The 18,174-nt window shown below is 44.6% G+C and overlaps 1 protein-coding gene and 1 pseudogene across 1 annotated transcript; one reads left to right on the forward strand and one right to left on the reverse strand.

Annotated features, from left to right (window-relative positions):
* The first annotated feature begins 2,372 nt into the window (after positions 1-2,372).
* On the forward strand, positions 2,373-3,041 carry LOC149359701 (GTP-binding nuclear protein Ran pseudogene; annotated as a pseudogene).
* Positions 3,042-13,173: 10,132 nt separating this feature from the next.
* Positions 13,174-18,166, reverse strand: LOC149359702 (guided entry of tail-anchored proteins factor 1-like). Its single transcript, XM_089571838.1, has 5 exons — positions 17,770-18,166; positions 17,397-17,562; positions 17,008-17,075; positions 16,241-16,355; positions 13,174-13,411 (listed from the first exon to the last, which is right to left on the reverse strand). Exons 1-5 carry the CDS (start codon positions 17,854-17,856, stop codon positions 13,341-13,343), a joined length of 507 nt encoding a protein of 168 aa, XP_089427964.1. The 5' UTR covers positions 17,857-18,166; the 3' UTR covers positions 13,174-13,340.
* Between the last annotated feature and the right edge of the window lie 8 nt (positions 18,167-18,174).

Here is an 18,174-nt window from a genome sequence, read left to right on the forward strand (position 1 = left end):
GTATCGTCACAACCAGCCGTGCTCAGAAGTAAATTCCGATGCGTCTGAATTTTTTTTTTCTCGCTGATTCCTGGGGCTAGGTTACACCACCATTCACTTCAAAATGATGATCACGGAGTCATTTTCGATCACGACGTCACGAGTTTCAGTCGAGTGGCCTGAAAAAACGTTGCATTTCTGCATTTAATTTTATCAACAATAAATGCGTCTTTTGCTGCCGGATGACCCATCACAGCCAGGAACAGCCATCTATCTTACTAGGAAAAAAGTTATAGACAATCAATGCGATGCGGCAGAGTATGCGTTAGCTTTAGTGTTGCGCCCTGACCGCCCCGACGGAGCAGAGGCTCTGCGCTGACGGGTTCAGACCGTATGAGTGGTACCATCAATAGACGCTTTTAGCACACCGGAGACGTATTAGCGGGGATGTATACCGGTTTACCGGACACCTCCTGCGCACGCGCAGTGACGTGGGTGTGACCATGGAGGGGCCACTGAGCGTGCGCACGAGGTGTCCGGTAAACCGGTCTACATCCCCGCTAATACGTCTCCGGTGTGCTAAAAGCGTCTCACTGTGTGACACGCCGCACACCCGCTCCACTCTCCCAATCCAGTGCAGCAATCACAATGGGACACGCTGTTACAGTATGTGTAGAACACTGTAACGATGTACCCCATTTCTACTCTCCCTCACCTGTCTGCCGTCGCCTCCCACCCTTTCTCCGTCTTCCCTCTCTTACTTTCATGCGCTCTCCTCTCCTGAGAGAGGGGATCTCCCTATCTCCACTTTGCCATCCGTTGCACCCCACTCTCTCTTCGTATTCTTCTTCTTTTTTTTTAATTGCATAAATGTGCCCTTCGGCATAGGACAATCATATGCACATATGCAGACCTGTGTCGGTTATAAATTCCCTCTCCAACATCTTCCTTCTTCCTTTGCACTGAAAGTGGAGGGAGATTTTCCTCTCACCATTTTGCCACCTGCCAACCAAGGCTTGCGACTGATGGTGTAATGAACATGGGCGTTCCAATGTTAACGCATTAAAACTAGATGGGGCTGTCCTCAGTGGCTCGTAAAAGAAGACCTACAGCCGGCTTCATCAGCTGTACTAATGTGTGCCCTTTGTATTCAAATGTATGCTTTACAGTCTCTATTGTTCCTATTTTTGCAGTATAGGCTCGCAAAGTTTGAAGCGCTAGCCTTGCCCTAGCCGAGTAGTTTGCGCTTCTGCGTGAAAGGGAGATGACAGCAAACTGTATTGCAGAGGAGAAGCGAACTTGGCCTTTTCGTACACCACTGATTAGGAAACACTTTCCGCCGCTTAATTGCTTCTGCAGGAAAAGAAATAAGGTCCATAATGGAGCACCAGAGTTTCCATTCTGATTCTTTCATATTTTTTCTCTTCATTCCCACGTAGATTAAATAGATAAAAGCAGTACCGCCGGCTCAAATAAAACAGTCACGAAACACAGCATAGGCGCCAAATTTTGTTAGGTGGCAAACCGACTGCTCTAGAACTGTGTACGCTGCATAAAATGCCGTTTGACATAGCAGAAGAACAGTTTACCTCTGAGATGTTCTTGACTGCCGCCTTTCTAAGAGCGAGTCCATCCATATAAACCTGGCTATTTATTGCTGCTCATGAGGGCTTGCCCGCAAATGCAAACTTATGAAGCTCATCGCATAAGATGCTCGCGTTTCGCATCTGCAGTGTGCATATAGCATAGGAGTTATTGCTGGAAAACACAGAGAACAGGTACATGACACTAGTGCCTGCTGTCCTTGTCTCAGTGTCCCTGTCTGCGCTGTTTTCTGGGCTCAATGTTCAACACGGCCATCTAACGACTCTTGTGTAACTCAGCTGAAGTCCTCTTTCTTGACCAGCCCCGCTGAGTTGGCTAGAGACATTTTTTTTTCTTTTACGTTACCATCATCACAAATTTCCTGCGAACTAGCTTTATACATCGCTGTCGTCTTTCTTGCTTTTTGTCCCTTCTGCTGAAGTTAAGCCGAGAGTCCCCAAGCATTTGCATATTCGATTCTATTATACCTCTGACTTCGCACACCGTACATTCTAGTCACATCCGACAGGTGCACAAATTCACTGACGCTACTAGTTATAAGCACTGAATTATGGTGAAACAACACACGCGGTATGTGCAGGCCCCCGAAATCTTCGGACTTATATGCGCGCGCACTGTCTGAAGACCGGCAAGAGGAAAAGAGGACGAAGTCCTCGTTTTGTCGTTCGTACCCATTTCTTCACAAAATTTCGTGCTTTGCAAACCGTCTCTAAATTGTATTTGTGCGAAAGTATATATATGCAAACCAGCGTCAACGCGTCGTTTTCACCGGCCCCTTTATCCTCAACATGCAACAGCTCTTGACCAACAACGGGGACGGCATCCCCACGTTCAGGTGTGTTCTGGCTGGTGATGGGGGCACAGGGAAGACCACGTTTTTCAGGCGCCACTTGACGGGAGAGTTCCGCAGCAAATACGAGACCGCTCCTGGCGTGAATGTCGGTCCACTCGTCTTCAACACAAACCGGGGTCCCATCAAGTTCAACGTCTGGGACACGGCAGGACAGGAAAAGCTTGGCGGCCTACGGGACTGCCACTACAGGGCCATCCAGGGCCAGTGCGCCATCGTGATGTTCGACGTGACCTCCCGCTCATCGTACGAGCACGTGCCTGAGTGGTACCACGGCTTGGTCCGTGTCTACGAGGACATCCCCGTCGTGCTATGCGGCAACAAGGTGGACCTTCAGGAGCGCAAGGTTAAGATCAAGTCGATCGATTTCCACGTTAGAAACAACTTACCGTACCACGAAGTCAGCGTGAAAACGAACTTCAATATTGAAAAGCCTTTCTTGTCACTAGCGCGCAAGCTCGTAGGCGTTCCGGACCTGGAGTTTGTTGTTGAACCTGCCTCAGTTCCTCCCGACGTCAGAATTGACTACGAACAGCTGGTGAGACTCGACAACGAAATAAGAGAGGCTCGCAACACGCTGCTTCCAGATGACGACGGTGACCTTTGATTGGCGGTTGTTTCAAGCATTTTGCTTTCCCGGTCATAACGTGAGGCACCTGCAAATTTCGCCCGCTACTCCACGGGCGTGCAAGTTCTGTACAGAACTGCGTGCTTGCTGCAACTCCATATTATGTCTTGCTGAATATTATAATATTATAATATAAATGATTCGTCACAGGAGGAGTTAGTCAAGCGTTGATTATGTGGAGTGTTTGTCTCTCGCTGATTATTTTTCAGTCAACTCAGTGCGTGTGTAGTGGTATATGTGGTGTTTAATGTCCCGAAGCGTCACATGGGCCATGAAGAGCGCCAGATTGAAGGGCTCCGGATTAATTTAGGCAACCTCGAGTTCTTTAACATGAGCTGACATTAAACCATTGAACATCGAGCTCGTTTAATTATTTATTTATATATACCCTCAGGGTCGAAACATCATAGAGGGGAGTAGGTTACAACATGCAATCACAGAAATACAATAAAAGCAATAACAACATAACAGGTGATGAAATAAGCAGTCGTACAGTTCTAGCGAGTTCAGTTTCGTCAAATATAGCGGAACGCAATTTATTTTTTTAGCAATGCTTACTCTCGATGCGGGAAGGTGGTTCCAGTCACGTGGTGTCTTGGGACCAAACGACATTGAGAATATGAGGTGGTGTGGCCTGTCGGAACAGCTACTTCGTGATGGTGATTAAGCTGCCCATGTAGGTCTATCAGCTGATCTACGCGTGAGGCTTTCCTGGTTCTGTAGGGAAAGTCAACCGTGCATTAGCGATCGAAGGGGCACTGTTCCCTAATGGTATGCGGAAAAGGTATATGTGGTGCGCCCGTGAGGAAAGTGGAGGTAGCTGGTAATACGTACAGGTAGTAGTTTGAGGCGCTTAATTGAGTAAGAAAAAGAGCCTCTGCCGCACCACTAATGTATCGGTAAAGTTACAGATTCTTCTTTCTTCGAAGTCCTCATGCACGATGTGGCCGTAGACGAGTGATCGAGCAGACAGCTTTCTCACGCACGCTTGTGAATGGACGACACACGGCCTCTTTGGAGAACACGAAGCTAGACTTTATATAAAACTTGAGCAAAGGTACAGACAACACGTGCAAATCAAAATAACAGACGATCAACACTCAGTTACCATAGCTGACTGAGTTCGCAGGTCGTTCATAACGACCTTGTATAAGCCGCGGTGCTTCTTTGCTTCACTGGACGAATTGCGAGGGAGAAAAAGCTAAGATTTTAGCTTCGTTAATGCGAGTAGGACGTGCGAAAGAACTTGAGGCAACACCACCTCAAAGACAACCGCGTGCAAGATCGTCAGCCGCTATCGGCAACCACGCTCAGGGATTGGGGAGGAGGGAGAGACACTATATATACTATATATGCATCTTAAACTGTAACTGCCCGTGATACCTTGATGTAATTCTGAAAGCTTGGGTTTTTATTCCTTACTAGTCTCCGGCCATTTCTTAATGTAAATTTAAAGTCTGATTCTACAAGTCAAGCGTCAACGGAGGCGATGCAGCATTTGTTTATCTTTAGCTGCAAGGAAAAAGCGAGGAAATGAATAGTTTTGTTTTCTTCCTAGTCTTTCGTTAGTTCGTGGTGCTAATTAATTTTGGCTGCTAAAAGCCGCGCAAAGCAGTGTGGTGGTGCAGGTGGTCATGGGCGTCCGGAAGGGGGGGCGGTGGCCCCCCCTTGGAATTACGGATATTATTTATGCACTAGTAGAAAACAACTACATAGCTGCCGCCTCCCCCATAACCGACCATCAGGTGCACACCCCTGGAAAAAGTTCTGCGGACGCCCTTGCAGGTGGTGCGCTGTTGCACTGCTGCAAGACGGCCCGAAAGCTGACGCGCTTTCATGTGCGGCCGACTGCAGCGCCGCCGCAACTTTCTACAGCGCGAGGCTCCGTGCTCCGACCGGCGGAGGCGTTCGCTCCACTAGTGGCACGACTCGGCCGTGCCAGTGGTCAGATCAACGTTACTAGAACCTACTCTGTTTCGCAGCTCCCCATACCGCCCAGCGGAGGAGAGTGTCCCAAGCGGCGGTCACGAGAACTAACGGCGCTGCAGTCGAGTCTTGCTTAGGGTGCCTCGATGCGCGCGCGCCCTCTCTAGGGTGAAGTCACCCTTTGGGAGGGCGAGTGCCGCCTCACCGGCCATGACAGTCCACCGGCGGCCATCTTCATGCCCTTTCTCGGGGCGGCGCGGCGGCCGTAACACGTGCGTTCGCTTTGTCGACTTTTCTCTTGGTTCTGACCGGGCGCATATCGAAAAATGCCTGGTTGTTGTATGCCACAGTGCACCACCACCTCCAAGAAGTGTTGCTGGGAAATGAGGAGTGCGATTTTTTTTCTTACCAGCAGACTCTTACAAGATTGTCTCGAGAACCTCTTTTCGGTGGTTCGACTGATAAAACCTGTACCCAGTGCGTATGGCATGAAATGCGCTCTGAGGCTTGTGAGCGTGGGCCAGTTTTTATTTACCCCACGGACGACGAGCTACGATCTCGATGACCGCGAATATCTGGTAGACCTTCTCTCCCAGGCAAAGAAACAAAGGACAGAAGCGGAAGCTGATGAGATAAATGACTCAGAAATTCTGTTCATTGAAGAACTGTCCACAAGAGAGTGCAGCATTCTGCACTGCATACGAGGCTTCATTTTTAAAGGAATCTTGCCGTTTGTCAGCTGCCAGTAATGCAAGAATGCCCTACTGGTTTGTGCTAGTGATCAACATGCGCCTATGACTGCTCTGAAGGAATATGTGTCAGGGGGTGACAACCTAATTTATCCCAGTAATGACGTGATGCACATGCTCAAAATCAACGAGGAGCACTTTGTTGGAATAAAGTCATGGTGCACAGGCAAACTAGTGACAATGAAGTCACCTCTCCGCTCACTTACAGCATACCTAGGAAAGCTTTGCTGCATGCAAGCATACCGACCGCGCTTGAAGCTCTGCGCAAGCCATGACGAAGAAATCTGGAAAACGCTGACCGACAGGTACGCAAGATTGAGACTGCGCATCTTCCTCCGACACCTTCAGAAAGCTCGTCTCAATGGTCACGCAAGCAATTGTGTGCAGGAGTTAATTTAACCTAAGTTGCTATCCACACTGAAGTGCACCCATTCTGCTAGCATTAGCAGAATTACTATTTTTACACCTAATAAGTATCCTAAATTGCATTGTTTGGTTTGCATTGGCTCCAGGTTTTGAAGACAAGGATGATTGTGCACAAAATGCCTTCAAAGTACCCTGAAATATTTTTTTCAGGGTAAATAAACATTTTTCATGGTCATAAACACTATTAATGATTGTTTCGTTTCAACTAACCCCTGATCGCGGCAATATATTGTTACTTTGTCTTTAAAACACTGTCTTCAGTGTGCGTTGAATTATACTAATGCAGTCGACTCTCATTAGTTTGACCTATCAATGACACCAAAATTTCGATTCCATTCGAGTATAAACGGATGTATTTTCACTGCGACTAATAACTTTCCTCATACCAATATACAGTGGTCCCGCCAAGTTCGAATGGCCGACTACACGCGTATAAAAATACCTGGAGATATCTGGGGTTTTCAGTGCACAATGTATGCATGCGTGGCCCAGGTACTGCGATATTTGGTTCGCGTACGTGTGGCGAATGCGCTGGCTTTTATTTCTTAGGACAAGGTGCGTAAAGCACATTAATCTTTTTTCTTCTACAAAAAATCGTCATTCTAGTACTGAGGTTGCCAATAAATGTGAATAAAGCAATTGGAGCGTTCTTAATTAGTTACACAATTGAGTGATTAAATGCAATCTACCTGCTTATGGTATCGCTGTTGTTATTAATTTATTTTAATCCTGCAGTTAAGTTCCTAGTGCGCTCTATGAACTCCTTCCAATCTATCACCCGAGTCGCCGTGTGCTGGGAGAAATGACCGTCCAAATCTTAAAATATTTGGACAGTTGTCTCTTACAAGCCTATTCTGTTGACACTTCATTAGAAAAGGTGTGAAACGCAGTTGTGTTTTCTTTTAGTCGCGAAGACAAGCGCGCTTTTGCAGCGGCAAGTGCACAAAACCTGTTGGCGCACGCCCCGCGCCTTTGAAGTGGGCATGGCAATGGCGGCTGCCGTAGCAGACGACGCAGTTGTCTTCACCCTCAGCGGAGCGCGCGCGCATCGAGGCACCCTAGTCTTGCTCCCTGCCGGGCGCGTCGTCTGCTACACGCAGCGCGGAAGCGTGGAGCGGCCGGCACATATGAGGTTTTGGCGAGCTGCATTCGCGCTCTACATGGCTGCAGTAAAATAATACTTCCATTACGGCAGCTTTTGCTTCGAAGCTGCGTGTTATCTTGGAGAAAACGTTTGTGTGATGCGAAATTAGGCTGTTAATATTGTGAAAAAATTGCAAAAACGCTGAAATGACTGTCCGTGGAGTCATCGTTGGGATACCCGCTATTGCATGCCGGTGCAAAGCAGGTCAGCATGAAGAGGCCCGATGTCACAAAATACTAAGACAAAATTCAGGGGCCACTTTGATGATCTAAAGTGCGCGAGGCGAAAGCCTTTACACGCAACTTTGGCCGCACGGCCGTTGGCACACACGAGGCGGCTATGGGGCGACTTGGTTTGGCTAGCCATGACAAATTGGGTCGAGACTAATTAGTCATGACCCATGAATAACTAGTCATGATTGATTAATTACGAACTAGTTATGTCCGGTTAATGACTGGCTAGTCATGACAAACCAGTCATGACTAACCAGTCAACTACTAACGGCTGGTTAATGACTAGCTTGTCATGACTGCTTAATAACCACCCATGACAATTAGTAATTGGTCATGGTTAGTCATGATTAATCCGTCATGACTAACCATTACTAATGGCTAACCAGTCATGACTAGCCATGACTGCTTAATGACTAACTAGTCATGACTAACCAATCATGACTAATTTGGTCATGAATTGACCCTTGACTTACTAGTCATGATTGGTTATTGACTAACTAGTCAAGATTGCTTATTGACTAACTAATCATGTCTGGTTAATGACTAGCTAGTCATGACTAACCAGCCATGACTAATAAGTCATTAGTCATGGTTAGTCATGACTAGTTAGTCATTAAGCAGTCATGACTTGTTGCCATTAGTCATGGTTAGTCATTACTAACCATGACTAATTGCAACAAGTAATGACTGCTTAATGACTAACTAGTCATGACTAACCAATCATGACTAATTGGGTCATGACTTCACCCATGACTTTCTAGTCATGATTGGTTATTGACTAACTAGTAATGATTGCTTATTGACTAACTAGTCATATCTGGTTAATGACTAGCTAGTCATGACTAACCAGCGATGACAAACCAGTCATAACTAGTCATGACTGGTTAATGACTAACAATTCATGACTGCTTAATCACTAACTAGTCACGACTAACCAATCATGACTAATTGGGTCATGTCTTGACCCATGACTTTCTAGTCATGATTGGTTATTGACTAACTAGTCATGAATAGTTGGTTAATGACTAGCTAGTCATGACCAACTAGTCATGTCTGGCTAATGACTAGCTAGTCATGACCAACATTACTAGAACTTGGTTCTAGTAACGTTGGTCATGACAAAAGTCATGACTAACCAGTCATAACTGGTTAATGACTAACTAGTCATGATTGCTTAATGACTAACCAGGCATGACTAATCAGTCATTAGTCATGACTAACCATGACTAATGGCTAACCAGTCATGACTGCTTAATGACTATCTAGTCATGACTAACTGGGTCATGACTAATTAGTCATGACTAACCAGCGATGACAAACCAGTCATAACTAGTCATGACAGGTTAATGACCAACAATTCATGACTGCTTAATCACTAACTAGTTACGACTAACCAATCATGACTAATTGGGTCATGTCTTGACCCATGACTTTCTAGTCATGATTGGTTATTGACTAACTAGTCATGAATAGTAGGTTAATGACTAGCTAGTCATGACCAACTAGTCATGTCTGGCTAATGACTAGCTAGTCATGACCAACATTACTAGAACTTGGTTCTAGTAACGTTGGTCATGACAAAACAGTCATGACTAACCAGTCATAACTGGTTAATGACTAACTAGTCATGATTGCTTAATGACTAACCAGGCATGACTAATCAGTGACTAACCAGTCATAACTGGTTAATGACTAACTAGTCATGATTGCTTAATGACTAACCAGGCATGACTAATCAGTCATTAGTCATGACTAACCATGACTAATGGCTAACCAGTCATGACTGCTTAATGACTATCTAGTAATGACTAACTGGGTCATGACTAATTAGTCATGACTAGCTAGTCATGACTAACCAGCTATGACAAACCAGTCATAACTAGTCATGACTGGTTAATGACTAACAATTCATGACTGCTTAATCACTAACTAGTCACGACTAACCAATCATGACTAATTGGGTCATGATTGGTTATTGACTAACTAGTCATGAATAGTTGGTTAATGACTAGCTAGTCATGACCAACTAGTCATGTCTGGCTAATGACTAGCTAGTCATGACCAACATTACTAGAACTTGGTTCTAGTAACGTTGGTCATGACAAAACAGTCATGACTAACCAGTCATAACTGGTTAATGACTAATTAGTCATGTCCCATGACTTACTAGTCATGATCGGTTATTGACTAACTAGTCATGATTGGTTAATGACGAACTAGTCATGTCTGGCTAATGACTAGCTAGTCATAACTAACCAATCATTAACCAGTCATGACTGGTTTGTCATCGCTGGTTAGTCATGACTAGCTAGTCATTAACCAGACATGACTAGTAAGTCAATAAGCAATCATGACTAGTTAGTCAATAACCAATCATGACTAGTAAGTCATGGGTCAAGTCATGGCCCAAATAGTCATTAATGATTTGTCATGACTAGTTAGTAATTAACCAGTCATGGCTAGTCATGACTGGTTAGCCATTAGTCATGGTTAGTCATGACAGATTAATCATGACTAACCATGACCAATTACTAATTGTCATGACTGGTTAGTTATTAAGCAGTCATGACAAGTTAGTCATTAACCAGCCATTAGTAGTTGACTGGTTAGTCATGACTGGTTTGTCATGACTAGCCAGTCATTAACCAGACATGACTAGTTCGTAATTAATCAATTATGACTAGTTATAACCACTCATAACTAGTCAACTGCTTAATGACTAACCAGTAATGACCAATGCGTCATTAGTCATGGCTAACCAGTCATGACTAATGACTAACCAGTCATGACTAGTTAATGAATTTAAAGGCTTTCGCCTTAAAATTAACCGAAAAGCAGACGACACGTACAAAATGGCTGTCGCGAGCGCTCTCTTTAAAAAGGGCGCAACAGGGCCAGCGAGCCGCACCAAGCGGCGACGAGGGAGCAAGACTCGATCGCAGCGCCACTAGTTCGCGCGACCGCCACTTGGGACAGCTCTCCGGGCAGAGCTGTGAAACTGAGTTTGTTCTAGTAACGTTGGGTCAGATCGTGCCGTAGTGCTAGCTTCGAAGAAGCGCGCGTAAAATCAAAACACCTAAAGAGCTGCTCTGAAATTTCACATGAGGAAGTATCGTAATTGGCGGTGAATTTTTTTTCATGAGGATGAATGCTATCAATACCAGGCGCTTATAAGCTTAAACTGACATGCTCTGAAAATTTAAGTAGAACCTCGTTAGCTCTAAAGCGAAATTTGCAGTTCATTCGAACCAACGCTTGTGTACCACAAGCATGGTGTCCGCGGATATTCCCAACGATAACACTGACAGACCACACAACTGGCCAATCTCGCCCTGGCCGAGAAGGTGTCTCGACACAGCAAAGGAACCTGCATCGAGGCACCCTAGCCGAGGAGGCACGCGGCAGCGCAGCACCGCAGCCTATCAGCCCTTTGCTGTATCGAGGAGCCCTAGCCGAGGCGTTGGAGGAATAAACTTCATAAGGCATGTTTTGGTCGTCGTTAAGCCACTGTCACCGCAGGTGGTCTTCACGAAGGGGCGACCTCGAGGTTCGAAAGCACGACAGCACAGCACGTAGCCGCCAGCCTATAGCGAGTGGCCGCGCGCCAGCAGCTATGCAACCGTTCACGTTACTTGCTCGAGCGCATGGTTATCGTCAGCTTCTAGTCTGGCACCATCGAAGGGGGGACTCTAGTGATTCGAGCACAGGCGGAGAGGGAGAGAGAGAAAGCGGCTGGCGGCATGTTTTACATGTTTTATACATACGAAGGTGGGAGCTCATACGTAAAGGACGTCGTTGTTCGCCCAGTTTATGCCACAGACCTGAAACAAACGATCCACAAGCTCTGCCAGTGTGTTCCTTGTTGTGTAGCGGCCAGCTTTGGACTGACTCGTGGTATGAGGGCACGGGTTTCCCTTTTCCTTCCACCCTTTGTATAGTGTTGCCAACTTTGTATTTTTCTCCATCTTAGGTTTTAGAGATTATGTGAATGGTTCTTGCTAAAAATCACAAAGAAATTTTTGAAATGATAGAGAAGAAATGTTCCGACCGTCACTGACAAGAGTAAAAAACGGTTGCCTGCTTCGGATTCATGCAGCCCCTGCAACCTAGTATAGTGCCTAGAATGTTCTAAGCACTATAATTCTAGCACGTAATCTTAGACCCCCCCTTAAGCACTGGTTGTTGAGATGCTGCTAGCACAGAGTGTATATGCAGCATGACATATCTGTCAGTGCTACGGGGCGGAGGATTTTGAAAATTTCTTCTATGCAGTTAGTGGGCTATTCACGCCGGAAAGTAGCACGTAGTTGTCCGAGAAGTGAATTCACTTCGGCAAATGTCTGAATTGTCTGAAATCACTGTGGAACTATTGTCCACTGTGACTTCCGTTCGTTAGCTTAGTCTAGGGACTTTAGGCGAGCCAAGCGGCTAATGATACAGGCGCTGCGCCATCCACTGGGCAAGGGAGCAACTGACTCTGCGAATGAACGAGTTGCATAGCTGCCGTCGCCTGTTTACTTTTTAGGAGGGAGCAAGATATCTGGAGAGCATAATGCTTCTAACTGTGGTTGAGAGCCACGAAATATAATAGATGACAGATGATTGCTGCCAGCACTTATGACAACCAAGGCAAATGATCTTAATCGAGGACTAATCAAGGTGCAGCTCAGGCTCATTTTTACAAACTTTGAATACGTATAAAAGCTGTTCACCTCTTGAATACCAGCACAAGTAAATCACTCATGAGCAAGAACCAGTGCTGAACATATCACTCTTGCATGGATCACACAGAATTTGGCACGAGGCAAAATACGTGCACAATATTGTCATGTAGTGGTGACTGCAGTCCGGCGAACAGGAACACAGCGAGAATGTCTTCGAAACGAAACTCTTTATTCGGGCTGACTTGCGCCCGCAAAGAACTGAATCACTCGGCGGCGGCATAGCAACAAGCATGCTCGGCGGTCGTCGAACAGAATGCCCGCCGCTGTCGGCCGTGCTCTTTTTAAAGCTGATAGCGAACCTTCGAGATAAAGCGGGGAAGGTTCTAGAACTTTCTGGCACAAAGTAGAATTGGCTCCGCCTGGATGCGATCAATCGAGATAATTCTAGGCGCGTCTTGCGTCACAAACGAAGCGATAAAGCGGCGTGCCGGCAGCCTTGAAGCATGAACAAATAAACACAACAAACAAACGCTACAAAGATTCGCGGCAATATATAACTAGTGTTAAGTTGCAAAACTTCTATCTCATAAAAAATCAGCAAATAAAAAGTTTGCTCTGGTTGTTTTTCCAGTCCCATGAATTTTTCTCCGTCATTATTGATTTATTCGATATCTTTTTTTTCCTATTACCATTTTTAAATGTTCAACCATGTACTCGTTTCCCTGGCAGCCAAACTTCACAGCAAGCAGCAACACTGGAGCATTATCATCATCATCAGCCTGACTACGACCACTGCAGGACAAAGGCCTTTCCCATATCTCTTCAATTAACCCTGTCCAGTGCCAGCCAAGACCACCCTATCCCCGCAAACTTCTTAAATCTCATCCGCCCACCTAACTTTCTGCTGCCCCAACACATGACAATGGAGTAACATAGAGGGATGCTATAATGCATAAAAGGAGGAGGCTCTTAGTAAAGGGACACGTTTATTCGAGGCATAGCCAAACACACACAGTCACACAACTGCACAATGATGTCATGCCAGATCAGTCTTTCCACAGCGATGTGCATGCACACAGTGAAAAATCGAGGATGGATGTAGTCTAAAGTCTACTGTAGATGCCAGGTGAAAGTAATCATAGGTGCTTTGCAATTTGTCGGCCAACTGAACATGACACCATGAGCCAAGGTGTAAGGCCAATACCACCTGCAAGAGTAAACACAAAATATTTTCAAGAATCAACAGCACACAAAGAGAAGCAAGAATTAAAGGCACAGCGTAAAACACTTCAGCTGCATTTGATTTAATGTTAATTAGTTATGTATGCTTCCAATAAGAAATACAATGACGAACCCTGATTTAAAGGTGGTTGTCACTGTCCACAAAAGATGCATTAACAGTACTTTGCTTTTTTTTTTTTTCGGAAGGCAAGGTTTCTTTTAAAAACTGAGCATACTGAAACTAAAACTGCAGGTATAGCCAACACATGTTTTCCCATGTTTTGTTATGTGCTTGGTCAGCAAAGCAAATAACTCGATTTTTTCCCCTTTTATTATACAAGTTAACAGCAAACATCTAGGTCTCCCTCAAAAAAAAAAAACATTTTTGGAATAGCACCCTTTCAACAAATAGCACAGGGGCATACAAAATTCCTCAGGCAAAGTTCTATGCACATTGTAATGAAATGGGACAAAGTGCCTTGCGGCAAATTTTGCAAATATACCATGATGATAGTGTCACCTTGAAGGGAGCTACAACTGTCTGCAACGTTCTACTAGATAATTGTGAAAATTAAAAGATGTGGCCTCATACAACCGATGTCTAGTCTTGTAACACTTGTGAAATGAGGACTTTTCCAAACTGGCATAAAAAATCGCATAAACAAGCTGGAAAGATGCTTTGCAGATAATTTGGTTTTGTTGGGCTTGACCACCACATGACCACTTCCTGGTAAAATATGAATTGCATGACCAGTATAACTTCATTTTATTCATTGCATACTACACTGCAAACAAATGATGTCAAACAAAATTTCTTAGATGTGTTTTTTCATGGGGAACAAGCCCTTTGTGCCTTTGATATTTTGCTTCACAAGCAAGCCTGCTTAATATTCATTTCTGCTATTGTTCCGTGCCGCCCTGGGAAAACAGTTTTGTCAATGAAAAGTTACATTAAATAACTCCTGCTTCGTGACAGAAAAAAAAACACAATCAGTGCATAAGATTCACAATGCTCGCATTAAACCATATTACAAATCTGGTTTCAAGCACTGCACCAGTACTCCAATAAGAAGCAGCAGCAGAGGCTGTTTCACGAACAAAGCACTGCCTCTGCGAAACAGAAGTAAAGAACTGTTTTGCTTCTGTTCTGTCTGTACGTTTCCTTCTTGTGATGGTACAAAAAGTCCTGGAACATATCAGTGCTTTTCTCAAGGCAGCGCTACGGCACAACAAAAATCGAAGATGCAGGTGGGGTCATTTTAGCAGATGATGCACCGTGGCGCTCAGAATCTTCGCATACACTCCTCTAAAGAAAACCGGGAGGTATGCTGTAATCACGCGATTGTAGTATCGGCAATACTTAGCTTAACAAGAAGAAAAACCTTCCGCCTTCCACCAAGTGATGCATAAAAAGATTGAATAACACTGTGCTATGCATTCCAAAGCTGCATTACTTATAAGCACATAAAAAAATTGAGTATCTGTAGCTCTAGCAGTACAACAATGAATGGATGTATAATGGATTGCCTACGGTATGATTTTAAGGTATTTCATTTTCAGAAATCACAGTGTATGTTAAAAATGGTAACTAACTGACCTAGCTGGCTCATTGCAGTAAAACTGGACACTAGAGCAACAGCAAAGGATCAAAGGCTGGCAGGAAAAGAGCCCCACTATAAATACAGCTTTATGGGAGAAGGCATGCTTGTACGTACGTACAGGTTGAAGCAATGTGACAAGGAACATGCGAGCCCATAGCGATGCAGGCCGATCGCTCACCTGTGGCTGTTCTAAAAATTGGCGGCACGTCCCGCCATATGCGCTATGCATGCCTGTCAGTTTAAGAAAAGTAACAATTTTAACAGCACTGCCTTCAACCTTAAAATCAGAATACACGTCAAATTACCATTTTGGTGTGCACAACCACAATACCGACAATACCGCTTTCTAAATGAGATGGCACGTACATCCAATGGGACATGCCTCCAGTGTTTAGAAAAGCGACAAGCACCTGACAGGCTTGCGTCACCACGGGCTAGCGTGTTCCCTTCCATGTTTCTTATATCTGCACTTGCAAGTAGAAACAGCAACTAAGTGGCATAATGTGCAGCCTTAACCATAAAAATTCAACTGGTCATGTACGACTATGTTTTACTGATCAGCTGCGGAGCTAATTTGCATTATGCTGTCACTGTTTGTACCCATGAGCACGGGCTTAGGCAACAAGAGAACAGTGAATAACCCAACACCTCCAGATTCTACCCATATCTCCGTGGCAAAGCTCCTTACATTAACATGTCCCAGTGTATGATGTCCTACAAAGTAAGCTATACAAACTAAATTTGTTTTAAAAAGGCATCTGCTATTTTCATTGAGCACCATATCTTTGTGGCATCACTTAAGTCTTATCTGTTTTTCACCTTCAGCCCGGCACAAAAATGCGCCAAAGGTTACCCAGAGGGAACTATTTGTTTTTCAACCGCTGCAGTTTTTCGGTTTCTAACATACACCTTCAACCTATCTGCTTGCTTGAGTGTGTCTATACAGAGTAAATTACCAGAAGCTGACGCAATGCACAGCTGCTCGTTTTTCGCATTTTTGCCTCCCCACAGCTTACTGTTTTTGTTTCCAGTACTAGAGCGAGCAAGGTTTAAACAGTTTAATTCAAACAGCAGCTTGCGAGAATTCAACGATTTCTTTGGGTTGTGTTTGGGTCTTATGGGGTGTAAGCAACTTTGGTGATCAAGCACCGCAGCAATTGCTTCTCTGAAGTCTTGTTAAAACACAGAGGCAAAACGAAATCTAAGACTGTTACCTGGTGGACTAGATGCAGGTGAAAGTAACGAGCCAATTGGAGATAGCCAAGCCTCAGGCAGAGTCACAATGGCATGAGTTCTGTAGTTCCACACCAGGTACAAAACTGTGATGCCCTGTAACAACAAAGTGTGCTATATATTACAGGACGAAATTTGAACTGCATTACAAGCAATGAAGATTCTGTGGTTACAAATGAAGTGATAACCGAGTTATGTGTCCTGTTGCTACCTTGAGTGGGATATTTATGACGTCAAGTGCGAAATACCTGTACCAGGCTGAAATGAAAGAGAATTAAAACAGATGCACGATTTAGTGCAACTTCCATCTCTACAGCATTTTGATTCTTCTTTCTTTAGTGGAGTGCATAAAATAAAAGATTACGCAATGTGCCATGACAAAGGCACCATGAAATAACTGACAGAGCTGAAATTTGGGCTTGTTTAAAAATTTTTTATATACAATAAACTATACTACAAGACACACAGTGACGATGATAAGATGAATGTAAGTGGTAATATACAACCCTCCAATATGGCATGCCTTAGAGGCTAGAGTTTTGCTCTAGCATACAAAAATCAATCAAGTAAACGATGTGAGCATGACAACCAGACAAACATTCATAATGCTAATACACAAGAGAGAACATAAGTTCACACAATTCATGTTATGACAATTGTATGCTTCCTGGGATACAGTGAAGCTCATCGTAAAAATTTAGGTTAAAGAAGTCATAGAAGAACCGATGCACAAGTAAACAGCCCTTACCATGAGTGCATAGAGAAGTGCTGTGGCTGCCAGTCTCACCTTGAACATGTACATTGACTTTAGCTGGCCTGAAAGATGAACATCAATGACAAAATGCAGGCAGCAAACTCACACTGTTTAGAACAAAGCCACAATGGAACACAACCAGCCTTATTTTTTGATATAGTGAAAATTTTTCTGAATCATGACAGCATTCTGAGGAACATGGAATAAAAGACGTTGACCTCAAATAAGCTACACCTGGAACCACCAAAGCTCCTTCGTACGATCGTTGATGAGACAAATCAAGATGACAATACTGACACATCGCCGACGTAAATTCCTCATCCTCGAAAACAAACCAACTCGTCTTCGAAAATAGTACACTGCGCTGTCCTTATCTTACTTACCCTGGTGTGCCAGCTCTTCTGACATCTTGTTAATCTTTCGTTGTATCTTTGCATACTTCGCAAACTCGTCGACTATATTCATGCTTCCCAGCTCGGCCCTAAGATCACACACTTGTCGACGCAAGTTAGTTTCCATTTCAGTCTCCTGTGAAATCACCTGAAGTACCTGAAAATTAAAGAATAGACAATTAAGTTACAAGCGCTCGCAATCAAATAAGCGATCGAGTGCCGGCAATCAAGACGATCACGAGTTGTTGCACGCTTAGATTATTAGGCTATATCTCTTAATGCAGCGCACAGTGCCCAGCTCAATCAGTATGGACTAGTATGGACGACGCGATCGCAAGAAAATGCCACACACTAGTGCGCTTACCATTCTGACGACGAACGGTATGAACGCCGTAAACATGCCACAGAACGTCACAAACCAAAAGAACACGTAACTTTCTTGGCTTCCCATGGTAACCTCTTGACTTTCGTTAAAAGGAAGAAGCGCCAATCAACTGCCAAAAAGCCTCCGACGATGACTAGAGGCCGGTCGCTTCATTAGCAAGTCCAAGCGGCCACCATCGCCTGTTCCCCACTTTCCATCGATCTATGTCCTTTTGAAATACAAGCACAACCGCGGTCAACTGCGAGTAACCACGCGCGACCTATTCTCTCAGAATTTTAGCGTTGTCAATCAAGAAAACTGGCCATTTCCATTTGACGTAACAGCACCGCTACTTTTTGATCGCTTTCCAATCAGTTGCGGACACACAGGAAGCGCGGCCGCGCG

Source organism: Amblyomma mixtum, chromosome 2, assembly GCF_055824585.1.
Source record: "Amblyomma mixtum isolate Tamu chromosome 2, ASM5582458v1, whole genome shotgun sequence".
NCBI classification, from domain to species: domain Eukaryota; kingdom Metazoa; phylum Arthropoda; class Arachnida; order Ixodida; family Ixodidae; genus Amblyomma; species Amblyomma mixtum.

What these genes read in the sequence shown, in the direction of transcription:
- LOC149359702 (XM_089571838.1), bottom strand. Translation starts at nt 17,856, where the DNA reads ATGGGAAGCCAAGAAAGTTACGTGTTCTTTTGGTTTGTGACGTTCTGT. An exon ending in TACCGTTCGTCGTCAGAATG is followed by an intron (nt 17,563 to 17,769) that starts GTAAGCGCACTA and finishes TTTAATTTTCAG; the next exon opens with GTACTTCAGGTGATTTCACA. An exon ending in CACTTCTCTATGCACTCATG is followed by an intron (nt 16,356 to 17,007) that starts GTAAGGGCTGTT and finishes TTGTTGTTACAG; the next exon opens with GGCATCACAGTTTTGTACCT.